The 26069-nt window shown below is 37.6% G+C and overlaps 3 protein-coding genes across 4 annotated transcripts; 1 reads left to right on the top strand and 2 right to left on the bottom strand.

Moving 5' to 3' along the window:
• Nucleotides 1-1834: 1834 nt before the first annotated feature.
• Nucleotides 1835-9590, bottom strand: maf1b (MAF1 homolog, negative regulator of RNA polymerase III b). 2 transcript variants are annotated; one of them, XM_057824760.1, is made up of 8 exons: nucleotides 8756-8930; nucleotides 8517-8605; nucleotides 3531-3662; nucleotides 3297-3459; nucleotides 2937-3058; nucleotides 2424-2543; nucleotides 2266-2364; nucleotides 1835-2200 (listed from the first exon to the last, which is right to left on the bottom strand). In XM_057824760.1, the coding sequence occupies exons 2-8, from the start codon at nucleotides 8597-8599 to the stop codon at nucleotides 2176-2178; spliced, it is 744 nt and encodes a 247-aa protein (XP_057680743.1). In that variant the 5' UTR covers nucleotides 8600-8605; nucleotides 8756-8930; the 3' UTR covers nucleotides 1835-2175. The 2 variants fall into 2 exon arrangements, with proteins under 2 accessions (XP_057680743.1, XP_057680742.1); XM_057824759.1 differs by lacking the exon at nucleotides 8756-8930 and adding an exon at nucleotides 8999-9590 and having other exon boundaries at nucleotides 1836-2200.
• Nucleotides 9591-11312: 1722 nt separating this feature from the next.
• On the bottom strand, nucleotides 11313-13868 carry zfand1 (zinc finger, AN1-type domain 1). The gene is made up of 8 exons (XM_057824758.1): nucleotides 13755-13868; nucleotides 13436-13478; nucleotides 13297-13336; nucleotides 13083-13210; nucleotides 12909-13000; nucleotides 12665-12783; nucleotides 12448-12603; nucleotides 11313-12381 (listed from the first exon to the last, which is right to left on the bottom strand). The coding sequence occupies exons 1-8, from the start codon at nucleotides 13840-13842 to the stop codon at nucleotides 12205-12207; spliced, it is 843 nt and encodes a 280-aa protein (XP_057680741.1). The 5' UTR covers nucleotides 13843-13868; the 3' UTR covers nucleotides 11313-12204.
• Nucleotides 13869-14115: 247 nt separating this feature from the next.
• On the top strand, nucleotides 14116-25270 carry chmp4c (charged multivesicular body protein 4C). Its single transcript, XM_057824761.1, has 5 exons — nucleotides 14116-14652; nucleotides 19197-19374; nucleotides 19452-19560; nucleotides 19624-19759; nucleotides 24851-25270. Exons 1-5 carry the CDS (start codon nucleotides 14433-14435, stop codon nucleotides 24910-24912), a joined length of 705 nt encoding a protein of 234 aa, XP_057680744.1. The 5' UTR covers nucleotides 14116-14432; the 3' UTR covers nucleotides 24913-25270.
• Nucleotides 25271-26069: the final 799 nt, after the last annotated feature.

Here is a 26069-nt window from a genome sequence, read left to right as displayed (position 1 = left end):
TAATCATGCAACGTTACGAAAACATGTAACAAAATGGCTCAGTGGCGCCCCCTTGAATTTTTCAAAAAGGCCTCTCTATTTAGTTTTTTTCTACGTAGAGGTATGAAATTCGGAGAGTCGATACCTTGTACAAAACTGCTCCAAAAAGTCTCTTGCACACGTATTCTAAACCCAAAAGGAAATCGGGTATTTTGGATTGAATGTGAAATTTTTATCGATTCACAGTGTGCACATTTGAGACCTTGGCACCGGGGGAATTAGTTTGATCATCCTCAAAATTGTCGAGACTGTTCATGAGGCATATGAAATCTTGTTATCAAAATGGTGTGTTTTCATTCACGGGCCTGACCTGGGCGGGGTGCCAAAGTCGGCCATTTTTTCGGCAAAACACCGAATTCGGAAAATGACTGATAACTCCCTCATACAACGTTCAATCTATTTTAAATCTGGCATGTGTGTGAGGTATCCCAGCCTGAGCAGGGCTGGATTGAAAATTTACCATTTGTGCCTGGCGTCTCCTAGTGGGAACAGGAAATGCCCTTTTTTACGGGACACACTCCTCCTCTAAAGGGAAAAAAATCAATCTACCTCAAACCTGCATAAAGGGAGCCTTAAGACATGTGTTCAGATGCCTGATGAAAATGATTGAGGTTTGGTTGAAACAGAAGGGTCCAACAGGAAAGTGATAAGGACTGTCACCATTCTGTCTCTCCACACATTTTGAACAGTCATAACTTGGCAGATATACACGATATCTGCTCCAAACTTCCCATGCTTGGTGAGAGTCTTACCCTGAAGAGTCCAGTAGTGGTCATTTGCATCGACTTTGTAGCGCCAGCTAGTGGCAGCAGAATTTGTGGCCATTGCATGCTCGAAAACTCAAAACAATTTCTCATCCCAAAAAAAGAAGCGAGTTTATAGCATGTTAGGTTCTCATTAGATGATTAGAGGGGGGCTGTCTGCCACCACCCCGACCTGCGTGACGTCCAAGTTGCGCCAAAGGGCGAGGGCCCGTTCAGTCCTGTTTGCAGACCTAGCTGTATTTTTTTTGTTACTGTCTCATTTTCCCTGACATTTTAGATAATAATCGAGCCAAAGAAAGAAATTTTTTAAAAAAGTTTTAAAAGGGTAAATATATGAAAAAGAAAATCTCGACCACTCCTTATGTCTGCCATTTCTGAATCGCGACCCTTGTCACAAAGAGAAAAACATTTTTTTTAAAGGGTAAATATATAAAATAATCTCAACCACTCCTTGATGTCTGCAATTTCTGCACCGCGACCTTGTCATATTACCATGTTTCACCCATATAATCCGGCTGTGGCCATTCACAGCCATGTCTTGACACTCAGTGATACATGCTACATTGAGTTTTTGGATTGAAACAACATAAGTATGCGATATTTCGTTAAAATCGTGGTGTCTTTAATTCTGCTCTCTCATGCCCTCACCTCCAGTTAGGGTTTTGCCGTTTAATTTTTTTTTTTTTAACTGCCCTCCTGTTCAAATTTTTTCTTCCCCCAGAAAATTGAGATTTTAAGCTTTTCCAATGATGTATCACACATGCATATCTGACAATTTTCAAATTTGGCCAAATTGGGGGTCTCAGAGCGGAACTTCAAGTCACCTCAGTGTTTTCTACCATATAACGAATAGAACCCATTGGCAGCCATTGACTTGGATAGATGTTCAATCCATTTGAAATGGGAGGGTTGTCAGCGAATGAAGAAGTTTATTCGGTGTTAGCCTCACACTTCAAATGGACGTCTACTATTGATGAACTCATTTAAATTCATGGCACGATTGGGAAAAATATATAAAAGCATGTCTTATTTTGAGACAAAAAAAGAGCCAGTCACACAAAAAGTTATTTATTCACATCAGTATATATTATAGCACAAGAAAAAGCAAAACGCATGTAGTTATATATATAGCTTGCTTGTACTCTACATTCACGTTTGCATGAAAGCGATGCTTACAACAATGTAGAAAAACAGGAATATTTGGAACACAGAAAAAGGAAAATGACTAACAACACGCAAAAGGAAAACGACTAACAACACGCAAAAGAAATGTGAGAAGAGCAAATGCAGTAACTTATTTTGTGGATTTTTCTCTTTACAAAAACTCTAAAACATGCATTTAGTCCTAGAAAAGTGATTTTATGTGGACGTCTCACACGCAGACTGCACGGGGACACCTACGGACAAAAAGGCTTGCGTTAAAATTCCATTGAGCTGGCACGCTAAAACGTCGCTAGGTCACCTGTCCTCGGAAAAGCCGTCCAGCTCGTCGTCTTCGTCGTCCAGCTCCATGTCCAGCTCGTCGTTATCCAGGCCGTCTCCACCGTAGCCGCTTAGGACGCTGCGAAATGGGAAAAGTGAGTGGGCGGAGCTAACGTTTTTGAGAGAAAATGGCAGTACCTGACGTAGCGGCACGTGAGGAAGACGATCCTCTTTAGCTTCTTGTTGTAGAAGAAGTAGTTGAAGGACCACAGGCTGCCTTCTTCTCCGAAAGGATCAGAGTCGAGATCGGGGTTGTAGCTGGAGGAGGGTTGAGAGGGTTTAAAAAAAGGTAAAAAAAAAAAAGGTTTTAGGGTTTGTTCAGACACATAAATCTGATTTTTTTGCAAGATAAATGGATTTCGGGGGTTTGTAACTGTTCAGATTACAAAAGAGCCATTCAGTTTCAGTCTGGTTGGGCTAAAAATCAGATTTTGCCTGCCAGTTTGAACAAGGCTTCTATGTTGCCCGACGCCTTCGTTGCAACCTGTCGGGTTTGTCAATAATGTGGCCCAGTCTAAACGGGCCCAGATCTGATAAAAAATGTCTGAACAGTCAACCCTTAGACTCAAATTAGAGGAGGAAACCTATTGGTATCAGATATGCCTGCAGTCTGAACACAGTCTTAGACGAAAGTGTGTGTGGTTTTGTCACCTGTAGATGTCGCAAGCTTGCAGGTTGATCTCCTGGTCGATGGCGTTCCACAGCTCGGGTCCAAGCGAGTTGAAGCCTTCACCGACGGCGGAGAATAAGCTGCTGTTGACAGCGTTGGCCACCTGTGAGTCAAAATGGCAACTAAGTTACTGGCATGTTTTTCTCAAAGAAAACTGTTTTTGATAGTCAAAACTGAAATTATGTTAGTGGCTGCCATTGATGGTGCTAGAGAGAACAAATGAACGTTTGTTCAATATATTACTAAATAACATGATTTACATATTTATAGATTTGTCAACTAAACACAAAAATAATTGGTGATTAATTAATATAATCATTGGTGGCAATACTAGTACCGACCCAGTTGAGACTGGGCTCGCGGCTGAACTCGTGCGCCCGCGCGGCGCTGAAATCATAGTCAGGCCTGAAGGACTCGTTGAGCGTGGTGATGAGGTAGAAGATGGTCTTCCTGCAGCACTTGTCGTTCAGCGGGCTCTCGCCATCCTCAGCGCTCTTGGCCAGCCTGGAGGAAGACATTTTGGGTTAAGGGGAGATGCGGTGATCCTTTCCAGGGGGGTCTGGGGAGGGACCGACCAGTCAGGGCTAGCGGCGCTGGCGGACTGTGGAGGGGAAAGCGCCTCCAGCACGTGCGGTTGACCCTCCTGGCAAAACTGCTTGAACATGTGCTTGTCGTCGCCCGCCATCTTGCACGAGTAGCTCTCGATCCTGGCCGAGGGAAAACAAACAAACATCAACAAAATTAAAACATCCACTTGGTGAGACACGCCAGTTGCTTTACTCAGGAAAAAAAAAAAAAAAAGCTTTAGTATGAATTAGAGGCGTGCGAAATTTCCGATTCTCAGATTATTCGCGATTCGGCCGTGGAAGATTAGGGAACGATTCACAAACATCCAAATTCCGATTATTGAATTATGCCAAGTATAGTGGAACTAAAACACAGTAAGCACGGTCTTCAGGACGCAGGAACGGACGGAGCGTAAATATCATGTTTAACTCATGCCGCTAGATAAAAAAAACAATAATCCCTGACTACGGCCGACAGCAGCTACAAACAACGCCTAGTCGCTAGTTGCTACAAACATAGGGCCACATATGGCTACGGTAGATATCACATATATGTAGACCGAGATGCGAAATGACAGACGACGGTGGCGTTAGAACATGTAAAGAGAACTAGATGCGAAATGACACACTTGCCAGCATTAGTACACAGCCGTCATCTTAAAGCAGTAGCCTTTTCTAGAAGGCTCTGTTGTAGCTAACCTAATTAACTTTTTATCTAAAATACTCATAAATCGGCAAAATCTTGACTTGGATCTATCTCTAAATGATGAAACGGTTTTAAAACTTTCACATGTCGAAAGTAGAATAACGGGAGCAATTTTAAAAACTAGCGGTTGATTCACAACATTAAATTAATTGAATGTAGTTTAAAGCTGCTGACTCAGAATGGGGACTTCAGTATTTTATTTACTGTTTTTAACTGTTAACTTGATACTGAAATATTAGTTTGGTTTAGCCAGAGATTATTTTTTAACAGTTTTGGAACTAATGGACAAAACACTCAAAGCGGGGGGGGGGGGGGGGGGGGGGGACATCAATAATCGAATCGGAGCCTCTGAAACGTAATGGAATCGTTAGGTGCCCCAAGATTCCTACCTCTAGTATGAATGACATTCATTCGTCGTCATTCTCCCACTTCAAAAGAATAGGACGTCTAAAAGTGATGAACTCATCGACATTCACAGCAGTGTCATGAATAACACAAAGAGTTAACACCCAGTCGATGTTTGCTAATTCATGTAAATTTACACTGAGTGATTTGTACATTTCCTCAATTGACCTTCAGTATCAACTTACAAAGAAAAAAAACAACCCTCAAGTGACCTTCCACCACGACAAACTTCACACTGTATCTTTAAAGCGCGAGTTGCTACATGCCCACGCTGGGTTTTTATTACTTAAGGTCAGACACCGTTGAAAGGTGAGAATGGAACGTGTGTATCTATTACGCAAGACTGAGACTTGCGCAACTCGATACCGACCAGAAAGACGGCCGTAACTATTTCCAAGCAACATTGCTGACCTCATATTCCCCTCATGTAAACATACACAAGAAAAACTCAGAAGCTCAGAAATGATAAGACATCATTTTGTAGTGGCCTCGTTCATCTGCTAAGCGGCCTAAATGTCAGCTTTGCATGCTACGTTTGAGCACTTAGCACGCTTCAAAATAGCAACTGTGTGCGTTTGTGTGCCTGTTACGTTACACTTGAGGGTCAAAATGGAAATGTGCTATGTAATTGTAACCGTGGGCCGTTTGAGAACAGCTTACATAAGCTAAACACACAAATGAGGGTAGGTAGCAACACAAACACACACCTTGGCAAGTCAGCTAGAAGTTTTCTAAGTTGGGATGCGAGTTATCAGGGAGTAACAGAACGCACCAACTTGCTCCAGTGGCCCCATTTAGCAATCTTGTCAACAAATACACTAAGAATAGCAATTTTACCATGATAAAATAGTAATTTCAGAACTACTTTCATGCATGTTTTTGAATAAAGTAGCATTTTCCTCCATTAATACATCAGCATTTCATCTCTAATATCAGTTTAGACTTTTAAAATATTTTAGATGAAATACTACTCGAGTACAGATGATATTTTCTAGTATTTACGTGCAGTGTCAGTGTTAAAACTGAATACCCAGGGTTTCCACCAGCGCTTTATAAGCCTGGTGGGCCACCTGGCTTTTCCAGCCCACCTCACTAGGCTAAAAAAGAGCTACAAAATAAAAGTAAACATATTTTAACCATAGGTGGAGTTTGACTTTTGGGGCTGGGGGGGGCACAATATAGTGATGACCCCAAAACGCAGTGTCAGCAATAAAATTAACTTACAAGAATATTTAAAATAATAAGTTGACAATGAGCGTTTTTTGTTTCCCATCATTCTTGAGGGGCATTCTAAATCAGGCTGCTTAGGCAATACTTTTCGCCAAGATCCATTGAATTTGGTACGCCTGCCGGTGTCATGCCAATGTAGTTACCCCAGTCAAAAATTGTATCCTTTGGGCGAAGCCATATGGAGGTAGATTTGGGTCTTTAATATTCAATCAAAAACAAGTTGCTTCAATCAAAGTACATATAATTTCAACCCAAAGAAAGTCGCTTCAATAAAAAAAAATGGGTTTGAATGCAAAAACAAATTTGAAACTTAAAAAAATGCATGTGAAAGCTATTTTTCTTTGATTATTTTTTTTTTAGATTGAAGCAACTTTTTGATTGAAGTAATGTTGATTTGGCTTTGGGCCATATTTTGGCTAGGACATTTTTCTCTTTATTATTCAATCAAAAAATAAGCTGCTTCAAAAAAATATAGATTATCAAAAAAAGAAAATTTTCAATCATAGAAAAAAGTTTTTGAATGCGAAAAAATGAGATTGAAAAATCTCTAATACATATATATATATATATATATATTTTTTTTTTTTTTTTTTTTTTAAATTATATGCAAATAAAATGATTGTCTGAGGTGCTCGAAAAATTATTTCGACCCATTATAAAAAATATTTTTTGTTCATTTCATTTTTGTTGCAGGTTTATTGCTTTACAACTTATATATATATATACACACATATATATATTAGGGCTGTCAAAATTATCGCGTTAACGGGCGTTAATTAATTTTTTAAATTAATCACGTTAAAATATTTGACGCAATTAACGCAGATGCCCCGCACAGAGAGTTTTAAATGACAGTACACATTGAAACGCTCACTTGTTGTGTTTTATGGAGTTTTGCCGCACTCTGCGGGCGCTTGGGTGTGACTGATTTCATAGGCATCCATGAGCATTGAGTAAGTAATTATTGACATCAACAATGGCGGGCTACCAGTTTATTTTTTGATTGAAAATTTTACAAATTTTATTAACATTAAGAGGAGTTTTAATATAAATTATAATATAATATTTCTCTAACTTGTACTTGTAAGTCTTTCTATCCATGGATCGCTTTAACAGAATGTTAATAATGTTAATGCCATCTTGTTGATTTATTGTTATAATAAACAAATAGTCCTTATGTACCGTATGTTGAATGTATATATCCATCTTGTGTCTTATCTTTCCATTCCAACAATAATTTACAGAAAAATATGGCATATTTTATAGATGGTTTGAATTGCGATTAATTACAATTAATTAATTTTTACGCTGTAATTAACTCGATTAAAAATTTTAATCGTTTGACAGCCCTAATATATATATATATATATACATATATATTGGAAATTCAATTACATGCAATGACACTTCTCGGCCACCAGGGGGGCCTGCCCCCCCTTAAAATCCGCTTATGATTTTAACGGCGTCTTGTGATATGTTTGAAAGCTCAATAGCGACATCTTATACAGGAGTGCGATTTCACTGAATTGCATTGTATTTTTGTCCATTTCAAGACTGTCTTTTGATAACACTAAATTTCAGTATTTTTCATTTTTTTCCCGTTCATTTTTCATGAACCGCTTATAATAATGTAGTGCTGCAACGGTTAATCGATTAACTTGAGTAATTCGAGTATTCATTTAATTAAAGTGGCGTTGTTATTGTTTGTTTTAAAAGTGTTTGCATTTACTTCTTTTGATTTGCGTGGATACACTGCCCTCTACTGGCAACAGTGAATATAACTTATTTAACACAGCTGAAACCAGCTGTGTCCTGTTAAGACCAACATCAGGTAAGTTTTTGTTTGAGTCAATGTTTTTTTTAATGCATTTGTCATATAGTTTATTTGGGTGTTTTTTTTTTGTGGGAATGTGTGTTTGAACGATTTTTATAGAATTATAAAAAAACGCTAGTATTTTATAACATTTAAGCAAGTTGTACTTGATCCTAATTTATTAATTTTCAGGTGTTTAAATTTTTTATTTTCCTAATCCGATTACTCGGTTATTCGAACAAATTAATAGATTAATCAACTACTAAAATAATCGATAGCTGCAGCCCTATAATAATGCATAATATGCAAAGTTAGGGAAAATTTATTTGCATGGCACAATTTGACGTCAGGTAATTCAAAGTGCTTTATGTTACATGAAAGTCGGCAAGATGCAATTAAGAAACATAAAATTAGATAAATAATCATAATTTTAAAATTCCCATCAACTTAACTAATCAGCTGGCATTGACCGCCATCGACGTCTAATTCATTGAAGTGGCAGCCTCCCACTTCAAATGGATTGGACGTCTACTAGTGATCCTCAGGTTTTATTCCATTTTTAACAGCCACATGGTTGGACGTCTATCATCGTCAATGACGCTTATTCATGCTTTTTTCTTTTTTCGAGTTTCTTGGGGAAACACTGGCCATGTAAACATAACGAGAAAGAATTTCGCAACTAAAAATTTTATTTTCTTATACGTTTATTGGAGAAAAAAGTAGCATTTTCTTCCCTAAAACCATTAGCACGTCATCTCTAAGAATTGTTACATTATCTGAGACACTATGATGCTAATTTACTTATACTATATAAAATTATGAAAAATACTCAATAACTAACCTTCCAAGGATGCGAGACTCTCCTGTTTCAGCACACAAACGTGAGCTGAGCGCCTCAAAACTCGAGTTTTCCAGCAACTTCATCGCTTTCTGGGAAAAAAAAGAAACATTTTAAGGATGCATTTTATAAACGCTGACCCGGCAAACTATAGAACGTACTACAAATACAGTCTACTGTACACATAAAAAAAAAAAAAACTACTACAACATTCTAAAAAGTGGTCAGTTCAATTTAACAACCTGAAAAATAAAGTCTTGACACTCTTCCTTGGCCGAATTTATAAAAAAGGACTAAGAAAAACAAGAAAATTCAGTGTTTTTCTCGAAAAAGTGGGCGTAACACAACTTGTTTACATGTAGTAGACGGAAGAGTGAGTGCACCGCCATCTTGAGGACATGTTTGACAACAACCGCCATTTTCTGCCAGCCCCTCCCCCACTCTCTTCCTCTTGCCGATAGTCTTCCTGCTTCAAAATCACTTACCAAATCGATATTCCTCGACGCCAAAGACGATCAATCGTCCCCAAAAAAAAGTCACTCGGCTCGCCGTCGAGTCTTCCCGGGCTCTTTTTGTTGTCGCTCCGGTCACCTCCGAGCAAATGTTCGCTCTAAGCTCTTTTATTATTGTTGTGATGTTCAGTCGTCCTTCCTTTTTTCTGCGTTACAATCGACCACTTAATGCGCGTTTAAGCATTTTTGACAAGCACTCGGTCGAGAATGCGTCACTCTGAGCCAATTTTGGTTTATAGAAAAACTACTCTTTCCGATTAAATGCGAAGAGATTACATCGAGTGACTGTTTACGCACGTCGGGGTCCGTCTGCAGCAGCATCCCTTTCGACCTAATTGCACTAAAAAACAAAAGAAAAGCTCCTTTTTCGCTGGAGATCAAGTCGCCGTTGTCCAAGCGACCGATCGAAGGGACGGTAAAATAGCAGGCGACGGAAAAACCTTAAAATGCGTCCAAATTAGTTGGAAAAAATCAACAAAATCCGTAATGTAGCTCCGTTACATACACAAACGACTGTCTTGGTGAGTACAAGCCTCCTTTTCATTTATATATAATGCAGTCGACGTTGCTTGTGTTGTGACTGGCTGGGAAATGTGTCAACTAAACAAAAGCGCTGGCGGTTGGTCAGGATTTTCCGAGAGAAGCGTCTCGTGATTGGGCCAGAGCACATGTCAGTCATATAAGAACTGTCACGATTGGTTAGAAATGTTTTCCGTTGTTTATTGTTCAGTGTCCTTATTTTTTGAAGGACGCTTGACATTTGACACTATATTTTAATGATAACGCGGAATAAAATGTGTAAATGTTTAATAAGTTAACATGCTTGAGAAAATGGTACTTATTAGGTGTCTGATTCCCTTTTTTTCTTTTTCTTTTTAAATTTATGTATCCAGCCACATTTGATAGTGAAACGATGCAAATTTGCCCAGTGCGGGACAAGATATATATATTTTTTATTTACAAACAATTAAAAAAAAAAAGTTTTATGTGTAATTTAAAAATATCTAAATAATATAAACCTTCATTTGGAATTATTTCTTAATCAAGAGTTTATATATCACTGTACACACACACAGTAAGTGTATATAAAGAATTTTTCAATTAAATTATTTACCATTTTTAAAAAGTATGTATAACTAAACAGACAACATATTTGTATTTTTAGAAATCATTACAAATGTAATATACGAAACAATAATCCCGGGTTCCAAATAGGGCTGCAGCTATCGATTATTTTAGTAGTCAATTAATCGATCATCTAGTTAGTTTGAATAATCGGGTAATCGGATTAGGAACCTTTAATGCATTGTAGAATAAATTTTAGGGATGTAAAACAAAGGCTTGATGAATGCGAATACAAAATAAAATTCCAGAGTGTTTCTTCAAACTTTGCAGAATTGCACTTTCATTTAATAATAAATTAAAATAACCTGTGCTTATCCTCAAATTGTATAAAACAAAAGAATGAGGAGCCAACTACAGCAAAAGAACAATTGGCTAACTGCATAGCAAAAGTCTGCTATCTTAAATGCTCTAAAATGCATTTTTTTTTTAAACAATTTTTTACAATGCTCTCAACAAATCTCTTAAGAATCAAATATTCCCAGAAAAATGGCTAAATATACTTATAAAAAATAATTGCGAATGCATTAAAAAAATATGAGCTCAAACAAAACATGTTGGTCTTAACAAGGAGCAGCTGAATTCAGCCATGTTAGATGAGTTATGTCACAGACTTCATTACCTAGGTTATGAAGTCTATTGTTATGTCATATTCACTGTTGCCACCAGAGGGCAGTGGATCCACCCAACTCAATAAAACTAAACGCGAACACTTTCAAAACTAAGCATTACAATGCAACTCTAATTAAACAAATACTCGAAGCAGCAAAATACAACGCAACTCTAATTAAACGAATACTCGAAGAAGCAAAATTTGATTTGAAGCTTTTTTTCTAATTGAATTACCTGAGTTAATTGTTGCAGCACTAGTTTCAAACTTCCAGCAGGTTTGATAAGTGAAATATAAGTGTTTAAACAATTCAATGCCAGTTTAGTGGCAAATTTCACACACAATCTCACAAAAAAACCTCCTAGAAAAATAGCTTGTTAATTTCAAATAATTCAGTGCAATTTAAAATATAAGGATTTTAAGACCTACCATTTAAGACCCCGTAGTATTAATTAAAGAGCAATCAGTTATATGAAGAAAACACACATTTTGGTTAGGTGAACTGGCTTTTAATGTAATATATACATGAAAAACAAAATTGCCATGAAGTGTAAAGGAAAACAAAATCAATATTTATTTATTTATTGTCTTATTTACCCCTCGTGATGAACCTGTGAAACACAGACTTACATTTTATTGTCATTCAGTCATCTGAGTGCAATATAGTTTGTTGCATCGTCCACACCCATGCTGTCATTATCAAGGTACATACTGGTATACCTATAAACTAAATTATGAATGCATAAAAAAAACATTAGCTCAAACAGAAACCTACCTTATGTTGGTCTTAACAGTGAGCAGCTGGATTCAGCCATGTGAGATGAGTTATCTCATATGCACTGTTGCCACTGGAGGGAAGTGTATCCAACCAAATAAATAAAACTAAATGCGAACACTTTCAAAACAAACGATTACAATGCGACTCGAATTAAACAAATACTTGAAGCAGAAAAACTTAATTCGAATCTTTTATTTAGTTGAATTTTTTAAATTAAATAATGGTTACAGCGCTAGTTCCAAACTTCCAGCAGTTTTGATAAAGTGAAATATAAGTGTTTAAACAATTCAATGACAATTTTGGGGCAAATTTCACACACATTCTCACAAAAAAAACAACAAAAAAACTAGAATATAAAAAAAAAAAACATGCTTGTTAATTTCAAATAATTCAGTGCAATTTAAAATATAAGGATTTCAAGACCTACCTGTAGTACTAATTCATGAGTAATCAGGTATAAAAAAATAAAAAAATTAAAAAAAAAGAAACATTTTGGTTGGGTGTATTGGCATTAATGTAATACATACATACATATAAAACAAAATTGCCATCAAGTGTAAAGGAAACCAAAATCATTATTTAATCTCTTATTTACACCTTGTGATGAACCTGTGAAACACAGACGAGCAGATACTCAAGGTGATACTTACATTTTATTGTCTTATTCAGTCATCTGAGTGCAATATAGTTTGTTACATCATCCACACCCATGCTATCATTATCCAGGTACTCCAGGATCACGTTGCCCCCATTGTGAAGGGGGTCTTCCGGACTGGTAAGCAGTGTGTGCAAACTCTCCTCCATACGCAACGACTTGCCCGTTTCGGGATGGCAGAGGCGCAACTTCTGTAAAAGGGAAAAAAAAAGGACACCCTTGACTGAATGTCTAAAAGGGAACATTACTTTTCATACCTTAGCTGCAAGCACATTGTTGTTATTCTTGAGTGAAGCAAGCGAAGCTGCATAATCCACCACCTTCCCCACACTCCATTTAGAGCAGAAGAACATGGGCTGACTGGTCACCTGACACCCTTTAGGCAGATATACTTGAAAGTAGGTTCTCTCTGTCTACAAAAGGAATATGATAAGTAAACTATTTAACAGCGAGTTCAAAATAAGCTATGAAAACCTGTGGTAAACTTTTGTCGCCTGCAGCATGTAGCTTCAGTTTCATGAGAGCTACTTTTGCTGCCGTGGCGCTGTTCTTCGCTCCTTTACGTCCTTTGCTTTTAGATCCATCTTTTGACTCTGAATTGAGAAGAGTGGAAAAGTAGTTCTCCATAAGAGTTGTTTTGTGTATCACAAACAACTTGTACAATACTGCTTCCATGTGGGCAAAAATTGAACTTCTGTTCTTTCAAGAGTTTACTGACCAACAATCCTTTGCACAAGCTCCTTGGTAGCTGCCATGCGTGGTTTTTGGACCTCCAGCTTCTCACACTTGTGATCATCTTGATGGCGGTGGCTGCGAAAAAAGAAACAGAGTTGTATTAAAACACTAACTTGAACATAAGGACTAGAAATCGGGTGAAAGAGCGTAAACATACGCTAAACAGAAGTGTTTGTCACACTGTGGACAGATGACCGGCAGAAGTTCTTTTCCCTTGCAGTCTTCGAAGGAGCAAGGATGGCTTGTGCTGCTGCCTACGGGTTGTGGAGCTTTTGTCACAGGCTCCTGCGATGGAATCCCAAGAATTTTTAGCACCAAAAAAAGTATGACATTTTCTTCACCTGTTAATCCATAAAGAACTGCTTACACACCTGTGAACACGAGTGAGCCTCTCTGCTTCTGTGTTCAAGGCTGGAAAAATTGAATTTGGTTACAAGACGCAGTATTTGAATTACTTAGACATAAAGCACAGTTGATAATGGCAATTCGTAAAGTAAGAAAATTTGGTACCAGTAGACTCCATTGCAGAAATCGCAAACAAATGGAAGGAAATCTAAATAAAGGAACATTTACTACATTTTAAAATTGAAAACAAAGTTTAACATTTACGCGATAAAACAGATATAATTTGACAACTTTAGCATTTAAATATCCAATTTCATAGTATGTACTGTGTACTGTACACCCAATGACTGCAGATTCATGTTAGCGTTAACGCTACGATGCTAATTTTACATGTACTTTACGTTTATACATGAATAATGTTTAACTTCACCCATCGATATTAATTATTAGTTTTTTTCTGCATTAGAACAACGACAATGCAGACCTTTTTGGTGACAAGAATGGATTTGACAGTGCTTTCCGATGTCTAATTCAGCCATTAGCTTAGCACAAGCTTCACCAAACGTCAACATGAAGTTGACCCCGGAAGTGAAACTGGGTTTAATACTCGCAGTGTGAGACTGTGACGGTTTCCCTTAAAATTAAATAATTTTAAAAGTGGAATTCAAATCATAAAATTTACGTTGAGTCGTAATATGATATTACTACCTCGAAAGTTTTGACGCGCACTGCCACATATCGTTCAATAAATTAGAAGTACAGATTTAACCCCGGAAGTGAAATTCGATGGCGGGAATTTCGTGAATTTAATTATTTGGGAGGTGAATTTTTACAAAAATACAATAATGTGTTGTCCCGTGATAGCCATGTAAGCTTTAATTTAAAAATAATTATTTGTTTGAAAAGTTCGTTTGTTTTTGCCGAGCGTATTTTGCATTGCGGTGACGTCACGCAGGTGATAGGTGAAACTAAATCAGCATGCGGATAGGTGTGGCAAAAGGTGAATTGGCAGCCACGTAACCTAGTCGAGCTGGAAAAACAGCTCGACCTCACTCACACACCCTGGAAACACTTGACAATAATAACAACCATCGTGTGTCCGCATACTTCCACCAAACGCTGCTTCTGATTTATTGTAGCAGGGACTCTAAGGCAGGCAAAAATGAGTAAAATCTCGAAATTTTTCAAGGGGAGTTCGAGCTCCAGCTCGTCCTCGGGTGGCAAGTCCAAGCACCGATCCAAAGGGGGACCTTCTCCCCAGGAGGCCATCCACAAGCTCCGGGAAACCGAGGACATGTTGACCAAGAAGCAGGACTACCTGGAGAAAAGGATAGAACAGGAAGTCCTGCTAGCCAAGAAGCACGGCACGAGAAATAAGAGAGGTATGTGTGCTCCAAACGCATAAACATGGTGCAAATAGTTGCTGCAAAAGATGTTCATGTCGTGTTAAACTTTGAGCCTTGTCAAAATTGCGCCAAGACTCATAAAGTGTCAGGACAGAAATACGCCATTTTAGGATGAGGCTTAGCGCAGGTGCATCAACAGGTGCCATTTCACTTCCGGGAAAAAAAATAAGTACTGTACCATGTTTTTGGCAGCCCGAAAACAATGGAAAGTTCAGTCAAAGTAGTAATACGGTGAAAAAAAATATCCCAAAATTAATTGGGATACATTGTGAGCGTTTCTTTAGATTTATAAAGCATAAAAAGACTACAAAACTAATAATGCATCATCAATTAGAATCAATTCACATATACAGTATACACAATTAAATTAAATTCAAACAGTATACTTAAAATGTCATTAAATAAAAATGATAAAAAAGTAATTTTTCCCAGCATGCAAATGTCATTTATTTGAATAAGTAATAATTGAAAATAACAACGCAAAATCCGTTCAATATATGAATGAATGTTGTCAACTGAGCCATTAATTCAACTAATATTTATTTATATTAACTAATCTTTTTTATATAAAATATTAAGGCCTACAATTAATTGAATAAATGCCACCAAATAAACACATACTGCAAAATGATAATAAAAGTTGAATACACAAATTAAAACAATTTTTAAAAGATACACAAATTTAGATACGCAATGGAAAAAAAAAACACTATTTACAAATGTAAATGAATTGAAATTCAAATGAACCTTTTCAGGGACAGTGTTCACTAAAGTGGACACTTTTATAGAGCAAGTTACTATTCAGTGTTTCCCATAGGATTTTTTGAAACTGTGGTCGTGGGCTGCATCGGAGTCGGACAGCCTCACCATGTCGTGCCACGGCGAATTTTTTTTTTTCTTCATTATTTTTTCCCCCCAAGAAGAACATATATTTAAAATATTTCATTAGCTAGGCTAATGTTATAGCTCTCAGCTACGGTACATGTATATAAAATGCGTAGCTGATTACAGCTACGTTACCCTATGTAATAATGCGACTTTTTTTCTCGTAGCAATAGTACGACTTACATCTCGTACTGACTCAGGGTTGGCAACCCAAACTGTTGAAAGAGCCATATTTGACCCCCCCCCCCCCCCAAAAAAAAAAAAACAAAACAAAACTGATACAGTATGTCTGGAGCAGCAAAAAATTCAAAGCCTTGTACAAGCCTTATAATTATCAATACTAGCTATATTAGCCTACTATAAAAATGACTAAGTTGGCTAGAAATACATAATTAGCCTTCATGATTAAATGTTTATTTTCCCTGCAGTGGATCCTATAGAGCACCACGTGACTACTCTGTTGTACGATGCCACCACAAGTTTAACTTCATTACAATATTAATGAATTGAAAGAATGTTTGTGTCATGTTTGTCCTCCTAGAAATCCTATTAAAACAAAAAATATATTTCCCTCCCCCATCTTTTTCCATTAAAAAAAAAAAAAAAATGGCAGCGCTAAAGAGCCGCATGCGGCCCGAGAGCCGCGGGTTTCAGACCGCCATCGTAGTCCTCCTTTTTCCTTTTTATTTGACCCTCGTAAGTACTACATTACCACAACAATTACAGTCCTTCTGTCAACTGACCCATTTACAGGACTGGGGGAATTCCAATAGCCGTGTAAAGAGTTTTACTTGTTTCGGTGAGAAGGTGAATAGTTTTTTCCCTGTTGTTCGTGAACTAAATTTCCACACAAGCGCACATCGAGGTACCATTAACTTAGCAAGGAGAGGTATGAGAGTCATTTTTCGAGTGTCCCAGAGCTCGCGAAATTGTGTGGGGGGGGGGCGCATTTATCAAAGTTTCGTCAGCCGTAATTGTCTGAAGTTGGCGCGCCGGTGTTGTGCCGAAAAATAGCCACTCCACGCGAAATGTACCCCCTGACGGGAGCGCCCACACGTCACTCGTACAAACAGCCTTTTCTTACCAATCGATGGACACGGAAACGACGTTCTTGTACCGTGAATATGTATCATTTTACTCTGCTTGAACTAATAAATATTTTACTGTGACCAACGCTCTGAAAATAGAGCAAGGCTTTATTTTGGGCCCCGCCTCTCCGCGCAAGTTCAATCAAAGTTTGCTTTACGTCCAAGACGGCCGTCCACCGCTCACTTTCGCCGAAAAGTCCGATCCAAACTATTGTAATGCCCCGGATATGGGGAAGAAGGAGAGAAGTCTGTATTTGCTTGCCCACTTGATTGTGGTAACAATAATACAGAAAAACAATAACAAAATAACAGCGTGCTGCTAAGACATGCGACCGCTATCTCTCGCTATCTTGCTCGTTCTCCCATTCTTCCTACTCGTTCCCCTTGCGTCTCCTAAATAAATAAATAAATAAAATACTACTCTAAAATGCTACTCTACTACCCGCGCGCGCTCTCGCGGGTAGTAGAGTGGAGTGGGCTACAGCTGTGTAATCGGCTGACTGACGCATCTGATTATTATCTTCTTTTTTTTATTCGGCGGGGGGCAAACGAGACTGTGGCGGGCCGCCACAGTCTCGTTCATTTGTGGGAAACACTGCTATTTTTGGTCATAATAAACTTAAATATTAGCTATTATCAATAATTATTGTACATTTCATATTATTTTATATAATTATAACATTTAAAAATTAATACTATGTTTTATAAAACAAAACGAATAGAAACAAATATTAGGGCTGCAGCTATCGATTATTTTAGTAGTCAATTAATCGATGAACTAGTTAGTTCGAATAATCGAGCAATCGGATAAGGAACATAAAAAATTAAAATACCTGAGCTGAGCCTCAAACGATATAAAAATATTAGGGGTGCACGATATCCATTTTTTGAAACCGATATCGATAACTTACTGCTCCTCAAGGCCGATACCGATACGATAACCGATAATATATATATATAATTTTTCAATGTATATTCACCTGAGTTTTTGAACACCTGAAGGTCAAAAATACTAGTGGTTGATTCAGCTTAGATTTGCCTTTGACCGAACCAGAATTTTCATGATGACATGAACATTATTATAATGAACAAAACAAAGACGGTAACAAAACTTTGCACACTGGAAAAACAGGAGTGGAAACAAACGCACAAATCCCAATCCGACACCGTGCCAAAAATATTATTAATAGGGCCAATAATATATTATGTATACGGATTTATTGGGATGACGTCATAATTCCTATTATCGGACCGATAATCGTGCACCTCTAAAAAAATATATAAATGAGGACCTGAGTACAACAACAATTGGCTAATTTACATAGCAAAGCCGGCTACCTTAAATGCTTTTTTTCTTTTCTTTTTTAAACACTGCTCTGAATAAATGGTTCAAACACACATTCCCACAAGAAACAATGAAATATACCTATAAAATAAATTACCGTATTGGCCCGAATATAAGACGGTGTTTTTTTGCATTGAAATAAGATTGAAAAAGAGGGGAGTCGTCTTATTTTTGCGGTCTAAATATTATACCCATTCACGACATTAGATGGCGCCAGATATCATTGAAGCGATGTTCTGTCATGACAGATCTCAGCTACTCTCAAGTTTAACCAGTTTGCATTATTTTATTGCAATGCTTTTTCTTCTTATTATTATTATTGTTTCAAGATTACAGTTACAGTTAGACTTCACTTTGATGGTTAATACAGGTATTGCAGTTTTGTTGATTCATCACAATAGATTGGTTTATTTGCATTTCAAAAACCAGAAGCCATTCATTTATGAATGTCATTTCACTTTAGTTTACATATTTAAATGTTCAGATATTAAGACTTGAATGAGGCAAAATAACATGCTTTTTCTCTCAAATATATTGTTATAATATAATTGTTATAATCATTTGTTGTACTGTACTGTAAGTATTTTCTGTATAAAAATTAATTTGGTGTTCAAAAAGTGTTTTTTCAAACTTGAGTCTTGAAAAAGAGGGGGTCGTCTTATAACCTGGGCCGTCTTATATTCGGGCCAATACGGTACGAATGCATTAAAAAAAACACATTAGCTCAAACAAAACCTTAGCTTATGTCGGTCTTAACATGGAGCAGCTGGAATCCGCTATGTGAAATGAGTTGTGTCACATTCACTGTTGCCACTAGAGGGCAGTGTATCCACCCAAATCAATACAACCAAATGCAAACACGTTCAAGACAAACGATTACAACGCCACTTGAATTAAATGAATATTCGAAACAGCAAAATGTAATTTGAATGATTTTTGAATCGAATTTCTCAAGTTAATCGATTAATCATTGCAGCACTAAGAAATATAGTAGATTTAAAGTAGATTTTTTTGTTGTTGTTCTTTATATAGTATTCAACTCATGGTGCTAAAAATAAAATTATGGCAAAAAAATCAAATATACAAGTTTCAGTTAAAAGCGTCAGTGTGAATCGTACGTGCATAAAAACTTGTCTCACTCCCTAAAAATAGCCAGGATGATTTTTTTTTTTCATCTCTAACGTGCGCACACGAACCTTTAGCTGCCCTGCAGGCCCTTAAAAGAAAGAAGCGCCTGGAGCAGCAGCTGACTCAGATCGACGGCACGCTTTCCACCATCGAGTTCCAACGGGAAGCTCTGGAGAACTCTCACACCAACACGGAGGTGGTGAAAAACATGGGCTACGCCGCTCAGGCCATGAAGAAAGTCCACGAAAGCATGTGAGGAGCAAACATGGACGACATGCGCTGACAAAATATTCCACCGTGCATTAAAAAACCCGTTTCTTATCCTTCAGGGATCTCAACAAGATTGACGAGCTGATGGACGACATCAACGAGCAGCAAGATGTAGCCCGCGAGATCAACGAAGCCATCTCCAGACCTACCGGCGAAACTTACGACGAGGTATTATTTTATGCTGTTACGGAGCTGGTCATTTTTTTTATATTAAAATAAATATGCTTTTAGGATGAGCTGCTGGCTGAGTTGGAGGAGCTGGAGAAGGAAGACATGGATGAGAACTTGAGGAGCATGGGTGGACTACCTTCGGTTCCCAGTGCAAGGCTGCCCTCGGTTCCGTCAGGGCGCGCTTCTCACCGCGCAAGTATGAAAAAAAATCATTTTAATTTAGGTTTTAGCATTTGGCACGGTTATTTTTTTTAGGACTACCGTAATTGTCGCACTATAAGTCGCACCTGATTATAAGCCGCCACCCATTAAATTTGGCACGAAAACGGCATTTTTTCATAAATAAGGCGCACTGGACTATAAGCCGCAGCTGTCCTCACTGTATTATGGGATATTTAAACCAAAAGATATTAACCGGTAACACTTTATTTGACAGCAGCATCATACGACTGTCATAAGACTAAATGAAGCACCATGAAGCTTCATTGCTTCAAGAAGATTCATTTGGCCATCACTGCTCCCTGGGGGGAGACAGTCAACCTCTGCTGCCAACTGCTGTCAACACTGTTTTTGTCCAACATGCCTCCGAGCATGCATTGCAGCGCTATAGATGTAAATAACAATCAAAATTCATGTTCTGTGCTAATTATTTCTTCAGTTACTGTTCCAGTTGTTTCATTAATTGCTAGTTATGGTATTTGGTAAACACTATATTTGACAGTGGTGCCATAAGAGTGGTATTAGACAGTCATACAGATGTCATCTAGTGTTATCTGGCAAATTATCTCACTTTTGAATAGATGTAAAAGATCCAAGCGGGGCATAAATGGAGTTCGCGACATAATTTGCCGGATGACACTTAATGACATAAGCATTCAGTCATGCCCATGATAGTGTCATGTCAAAATTATGACGTTCTTCTCTTCTGACAGTCTTAGGACAACGCTGTCAAATAAAGTTTTACTTATTAACCCAAATAAATCAACAAATAAGCCACACTGGAATATAAGCCGCAGGATTCAAAATGAAGGGGAAAAAAGTAGCAGTTTATAGTCCGAAAATTACAGTTAATATTTTACTTTAAACTAAGACCTGTTGTACGCTAGAGGTGGGAACCTCTTGGTAGCTCGTGATCAGTGTTGTTAATAACGGCGTTAGAGTATAACGGGGTTACTAACGGCGTTATTTTTTTTTCAGTAGTGAGTAATCTAATTATTAATTTTCTAATTTTTGTAACGCCGTTACCGTTACTGAGCATGTAAAGGCGTGCGTTACTACGTTGATTGAATGACGTGAGAAAAGTGAGAGACGCGGACTCACGGAGAAAGCAGAGCGGGAGTGGGGAGGAGGAAAGGCAGTTGTGACGCCGTTGCAAATGCGATGGTCTGGGTTGCTCCAATAAGACCTGACTGTAGCCGATAGCTTACAAACTGCGCCCACGTGATGCTACGATAGATATCACATGTATAAAGAACTACATGTGAAATGATAGACACCCTGGCATTAGTAAACAGCTGCCATCTTAAAGCAGTAGACTTCTCAGGAAGGCTCTGTTGTTGCGAACCTTACTAGCGAACCTGAGTAAATTTTGATCCAATATGTCGAAAGTAAATAGAAGGGAACTAATGCAATAACGGGAGAAATTTGAACAACTTTAACGGTTGATTCACAACATTAAATGACTTCCAAGCATCGCAAAGGTTACTATCTAGTTATCGCAATATCCGCAGTAGCCCTGTGTCTAGTTAAGTCTAGGGCAAAGAATTAGGCTAGGGCCAATTGTGCCAAATACTCTTCGAACTTCACATAGTGTGACCTATGTTTTTTTGTTTTTTGTTTTTTTTTTTAAATAAAAAAAGAGAAGTAACACCAGTTACTTTGCCAAGTAACTAATTACTCCTACATTTAGATAACTGAGTTAGTAACTCAATTACTTTTTGAGAGAAGTAATTTGTAACTGTAATTTTTTTTAAAGTAAGATTAAGAACACTGCTCGATTTGCAATACAAGGCTCATGATAACGATCTCACATTACGTCTGTACAACATTTATGGATATATGAGTCAGGAAATCATTCTACAAAACAACAAATAAAGAGAAAAAACAAGCTACGGTGGTACCTCTACATATGAAGTTAATTCGTTCCAGGACCTGGTTTGTAAGTTGAAATGGTCGAATGTCGAGCGGGATTTTAGAAGACTACATTATAATTCATTAAATTCGTCCCACAGCCCAAAAACCTACGCTAAATTAGACAACTGATCGGTTAAGCTGATAAATGTCACTTTTTTCAATTACCTTCACAATTTGACTTGAAGTTGTTTTCAGCATGTTGCAAGGGCGTAGGATTGGTCTCCACTTCGGTAGGGACGATATAACTGCGTAACCTGAATGTACACTTTTTGCTGGGGACAGGACATTAATAAGACCAAACATTACTGAACAGGGGTTGGGGCTACATTTCTTACTAATATGAACCTAATTAATTGATAGTCTAATTGATTAATACAAAATAAATCTGTATTGAATTATATTAACTTTCATGCGTATTGGTTCAGGTGATACAACGTTCGATTAGAACCTTTGTCTTCAAAAACAACTGAAGAAACATTAAGAAGTCCCTTTATTTAAAAAAAAACAACAACAAAAAAACTGGGAGCTATCCAAGAATGGATCCACTTCTGGGGTAGATTGGAGCACCCCATTACTCAAACTAAAGTATTGTTATTTAGAAGTGATTTGGGAAAAAATTAATTTAAAAAAATCTATATTATATATATATATATATATATATATATGTACTGTACATATATATATATATATATTATAATAATAATTAAAACAATGATCCAAATGAAGGATGGCTAGCTTGACTTCGTTATTCCTTGCGGAGGCTGGCCTGACTGCAGTAGTTTTGCAGGTTAGCAAGTTCACACAGTTTAATGTTATGCTAACTCGTATGCAGGTCGGACTTTCAGAAGCAAAATTAGTGGTGTTTCCCCCACCTTCATAACATTGACGTCTTTTTACATTACCTACAGTGGCTGCTGCTGGCTGAAAAAAAACTGGGCGGAAAAAGGGGGCGGAGGAGGCAATATTTTGTCAACATGAATCTGTCGGGCTGTATGAGTTTGCGTGTGTGCCTGTGTTGCAGGGGTGGGGGGGTCAAGTCATCAGCCAATCAAACGTGCCTGGGTGAAAAGGGATAAATGTAAGTCTGAATGTTACGTGCCAAAGACGGCTCGCGAAGGGCGTAACATAAAACAAGCCACACAATTATACGAGTGGACACAAATTCATTTACACACAATCAAACTCGCAATGAATATGTACAGAATTCCGACGAAGCGTGACTTCAGGGTAAGCCCAGGCCAAAACAACAAACAAAAGAAACTACACTTAAACCCCACCCGCTAACTAAACCCTGATCATGTAAAAGGAACAAAGAAAAGACAGCTTCTAACCTAACTTCCTACTCTATACAAAACAGGAGAAAATGGGTTGAACAGAAATGGCGACTTACCCTTACTTGCTTCAGTGCTCTTATTTACAGTGGTGAACAAAAACGATCCAATAACGAATAAACACAAAAGACCTCACCGAAAAAGCGGGAGTGTATCAAAGTAGCGATCGAATGCAAACGAGAGTGAATGGCGAGCAAATAGCTGGCGAGGAGGACCGCGACAGAATACTGTCAAATGCGACCTCCTAGAGCGTTGACAGCGGCAGGTTTAAGAAGCTTGGCGCCTTTTCCCGTGGCCAGTCAGTGGTGGTGACGTCGTCGGTCCGTCCTGCGTCGATCAGCTGTCGTCACAGTGGGAGGGGAAGCAGCCAGCTGGTGGAGGCGACGATCAGCTGACTGGAAGAACCTCAGAAAATTAACCATTAAACGGCCAGGGGCCGTCACACTGAACATAATGAAAATGATTCACTGTATAACTATATTATTATAATAATTATTATTATATAACTGAACTCATTATATAATGCTGCTTAAAAGTTGGTGTGGACAATGTGAGCATCCTGGAAAGTTACCATTCCTATGCAAACCTATGCCCTTTGCATTTTGTAAGTAACAAGACAAAATGGATGACTATTTCCTTCAAAAATAATATTTTATTACAGCTTCCTGACTTAACTGGTTTAATTCCAACTGTAATGTTCTAAGTACATAAAACTTGTTAATGTTTTAAATAAAGGTTCTCGGTATAAAACACAAAAAGAATTTCTCAGTACAAAAATCAAGGTTCTGTTCTTTCAAATACAAAAAAAGTGCTGCTTTTTTTGTTGTTGTGAGGAAAGCGCTGATATAAATTGTGTCACTCAATTTATTTTCTTTGAACAAACTAAACAACAAAATCGAATAAAGAGGAGGCAGACTGTAATGAATCGATTTTCTTTATCAAACAGTAGCTCATAAATACAATCCAAATCCAATTTCAAAGCACACTCTCTTGTATGACAATTTACTGTTTGAATGGGAGTTTCTGTTGTGTTGAGGCACTTTTCAATGCCCTGAAATTAACAGGAAGTGACCAGTAAATGCCCACAAGAGACCGGCTATGAATGTTTCAGTGCCACTGACGGCGCTAGATGTCCAATTCTGTCAAAATGAATTGGATGTCTAGTGCCGTCAATGGCAGCCAGTGACCAAACGTTCAGTATACCAATTGAAGATTTAGGTAGCAATGTGTTGGTGATATACTGTATCAATTCTTGATGGAAGCATATCGATAACTTTTTGGGCGACAAAGTATCGCGATATATCACCTCTTCGATACATTGTCACACCTCTAGTGTTAGGGTTGGGCATCGAGCATCAATGGGAATCGGTTCTAACACTCCGATGCTCCTGGGATCGTTCGGATTTTTAAATTTCGATTCTTTGTTTCGATGCCCTGACCGCCGAGCTGAAAAAAATTGCTCGAGTTTAAAGACTGATATTTATATACAAGTTATAATTAGCCCTGTGAGAAGTTAAGTTAATTTTAAAAAATGCTGAGAAAGTTAAGACTTTAATATAAACTATGTATTTTTTTGGACCCTGCATTTTTTGTGTGACCCTGCCTCTTAAAAGAATCTGAATCGGGAATTGTTCAGAACCGGAATCGGAATTGTAACCGGAATCGTTAAATTTCAAACGATGCCCAACCCTATCTATTGTGCACCTACGTGGACATCATGTTTTGGGTTATGTCGGCCACACTCATTTCCTGTTCCTCAACTCGTTGTCAATTAAAATGTACAAACTGATCTTTTTTTTTTTTTCTGTCATTTGTGTTTGTAGCGGCCAGAAGAAGGGCTGAGGACGAAGATGACATGCGCATGCTAGCGTCCTGGGGGATATAAGCCATCTTGTTATTTATGGATGGCTTGGAGAAAGACATGGGATACTTGACAAGAGTTACATCTTTTTTTTTAATTTCTCAGGGGTTTTAGAGAATTACTACTATTTTGGGACTTGAACTTCATCCATTCATCGACCAGCCGTCATGTTACAGCGAAGGAAATTGTTACTGTGTTTGTTGTGGCTTTTGTTTTCTGTTTTTTTGTGAATTTTGAGATGAATTGTTGTCGAGCAACTAACTCTGAAGGATTTTCAGCACTGAGCTGACTACAATAAATGTCACACACCTGTAGATACTCTTTGCTCTCTTGTAAATATTTCAAGTTTTTATGTTCAGCAATAATAAAAACTGCTTTCCTATTCTACTACAATTTTTGTTCTCTCTCAAATCCACGTTTTGTTAAATATAACTTTTTAAGATAAAAAAAAAAAACACTATCCAACACTAAAAAGTAGGGCTGTCAAAATTATCGCGTTCACAGGCAGTAATTATTTTTTTAAATTAATCACGTTAAAATATTTGAAGCAATTAAAGCACGTGCCCCGCTCAGATTAAAATGACAGCAGTGTAATGTCCGCTTGTTACTTGTTACCTGTTTTTTGTTGTTTGGCGCCCTCTGCTGGCGCTTGGGTCCAAATGATTTTATGGGTTTGGGGAGTGAGCATGGTGTAATGACATCAACAATGTCAATGGCGAGCTACTAGTTTATTTTTTTAATTGAAAATTTTACAAATTTTAATGAAACGAAAACATTAAGAGGGGTTTTAATGTAAAATTTCTATAACTTGTACTAATATCTTTTAAGATCGCTTTAAGGATTGGATCGCTTTAAGAGAATGTTAATCATGTTAATGCCATTTTGTTGATTTATTGTTATAATAAGAAAATACAGTACTTATGAACCGTATGTTGAATGTATATAGCCGTCTTGTGTCTTATCTTTTCATTCCAACAATAATTTACAGAAAAATATGACATATTTTATAGATGGTTTGAATTGCGATTAATTACGATTATTTAATTTTTAAGCTGTAATTAACTATTAAAATTTTTAATCGTTTGACAGCCCTGCTAAAAATATTTTTAATTCCTGTAGGATTTTATTTTTCTGTGAAACACTTCCACATAATTCCGGAAGTGGGCGCTTTTGGCATAGAA

This window comes from Corythoichthys intestinalis, chromosome 20 (assembly GCF_030265065.1).
Source record: "Corythoichthys intestinalis isolate RoL2023-P3 chromosome 20, ASM3026506v1, whole genome shotgun sequence".
NCBI lineage: Eukaryota > Metazoa > Chordata > Actinopteri > Syngnathiformes > Syngnathidae > Corythoichthys > Corythoichthys intestinalis.
This window is presented reverse-complemented; position numbering and strand designations above follow the sequence as displayed.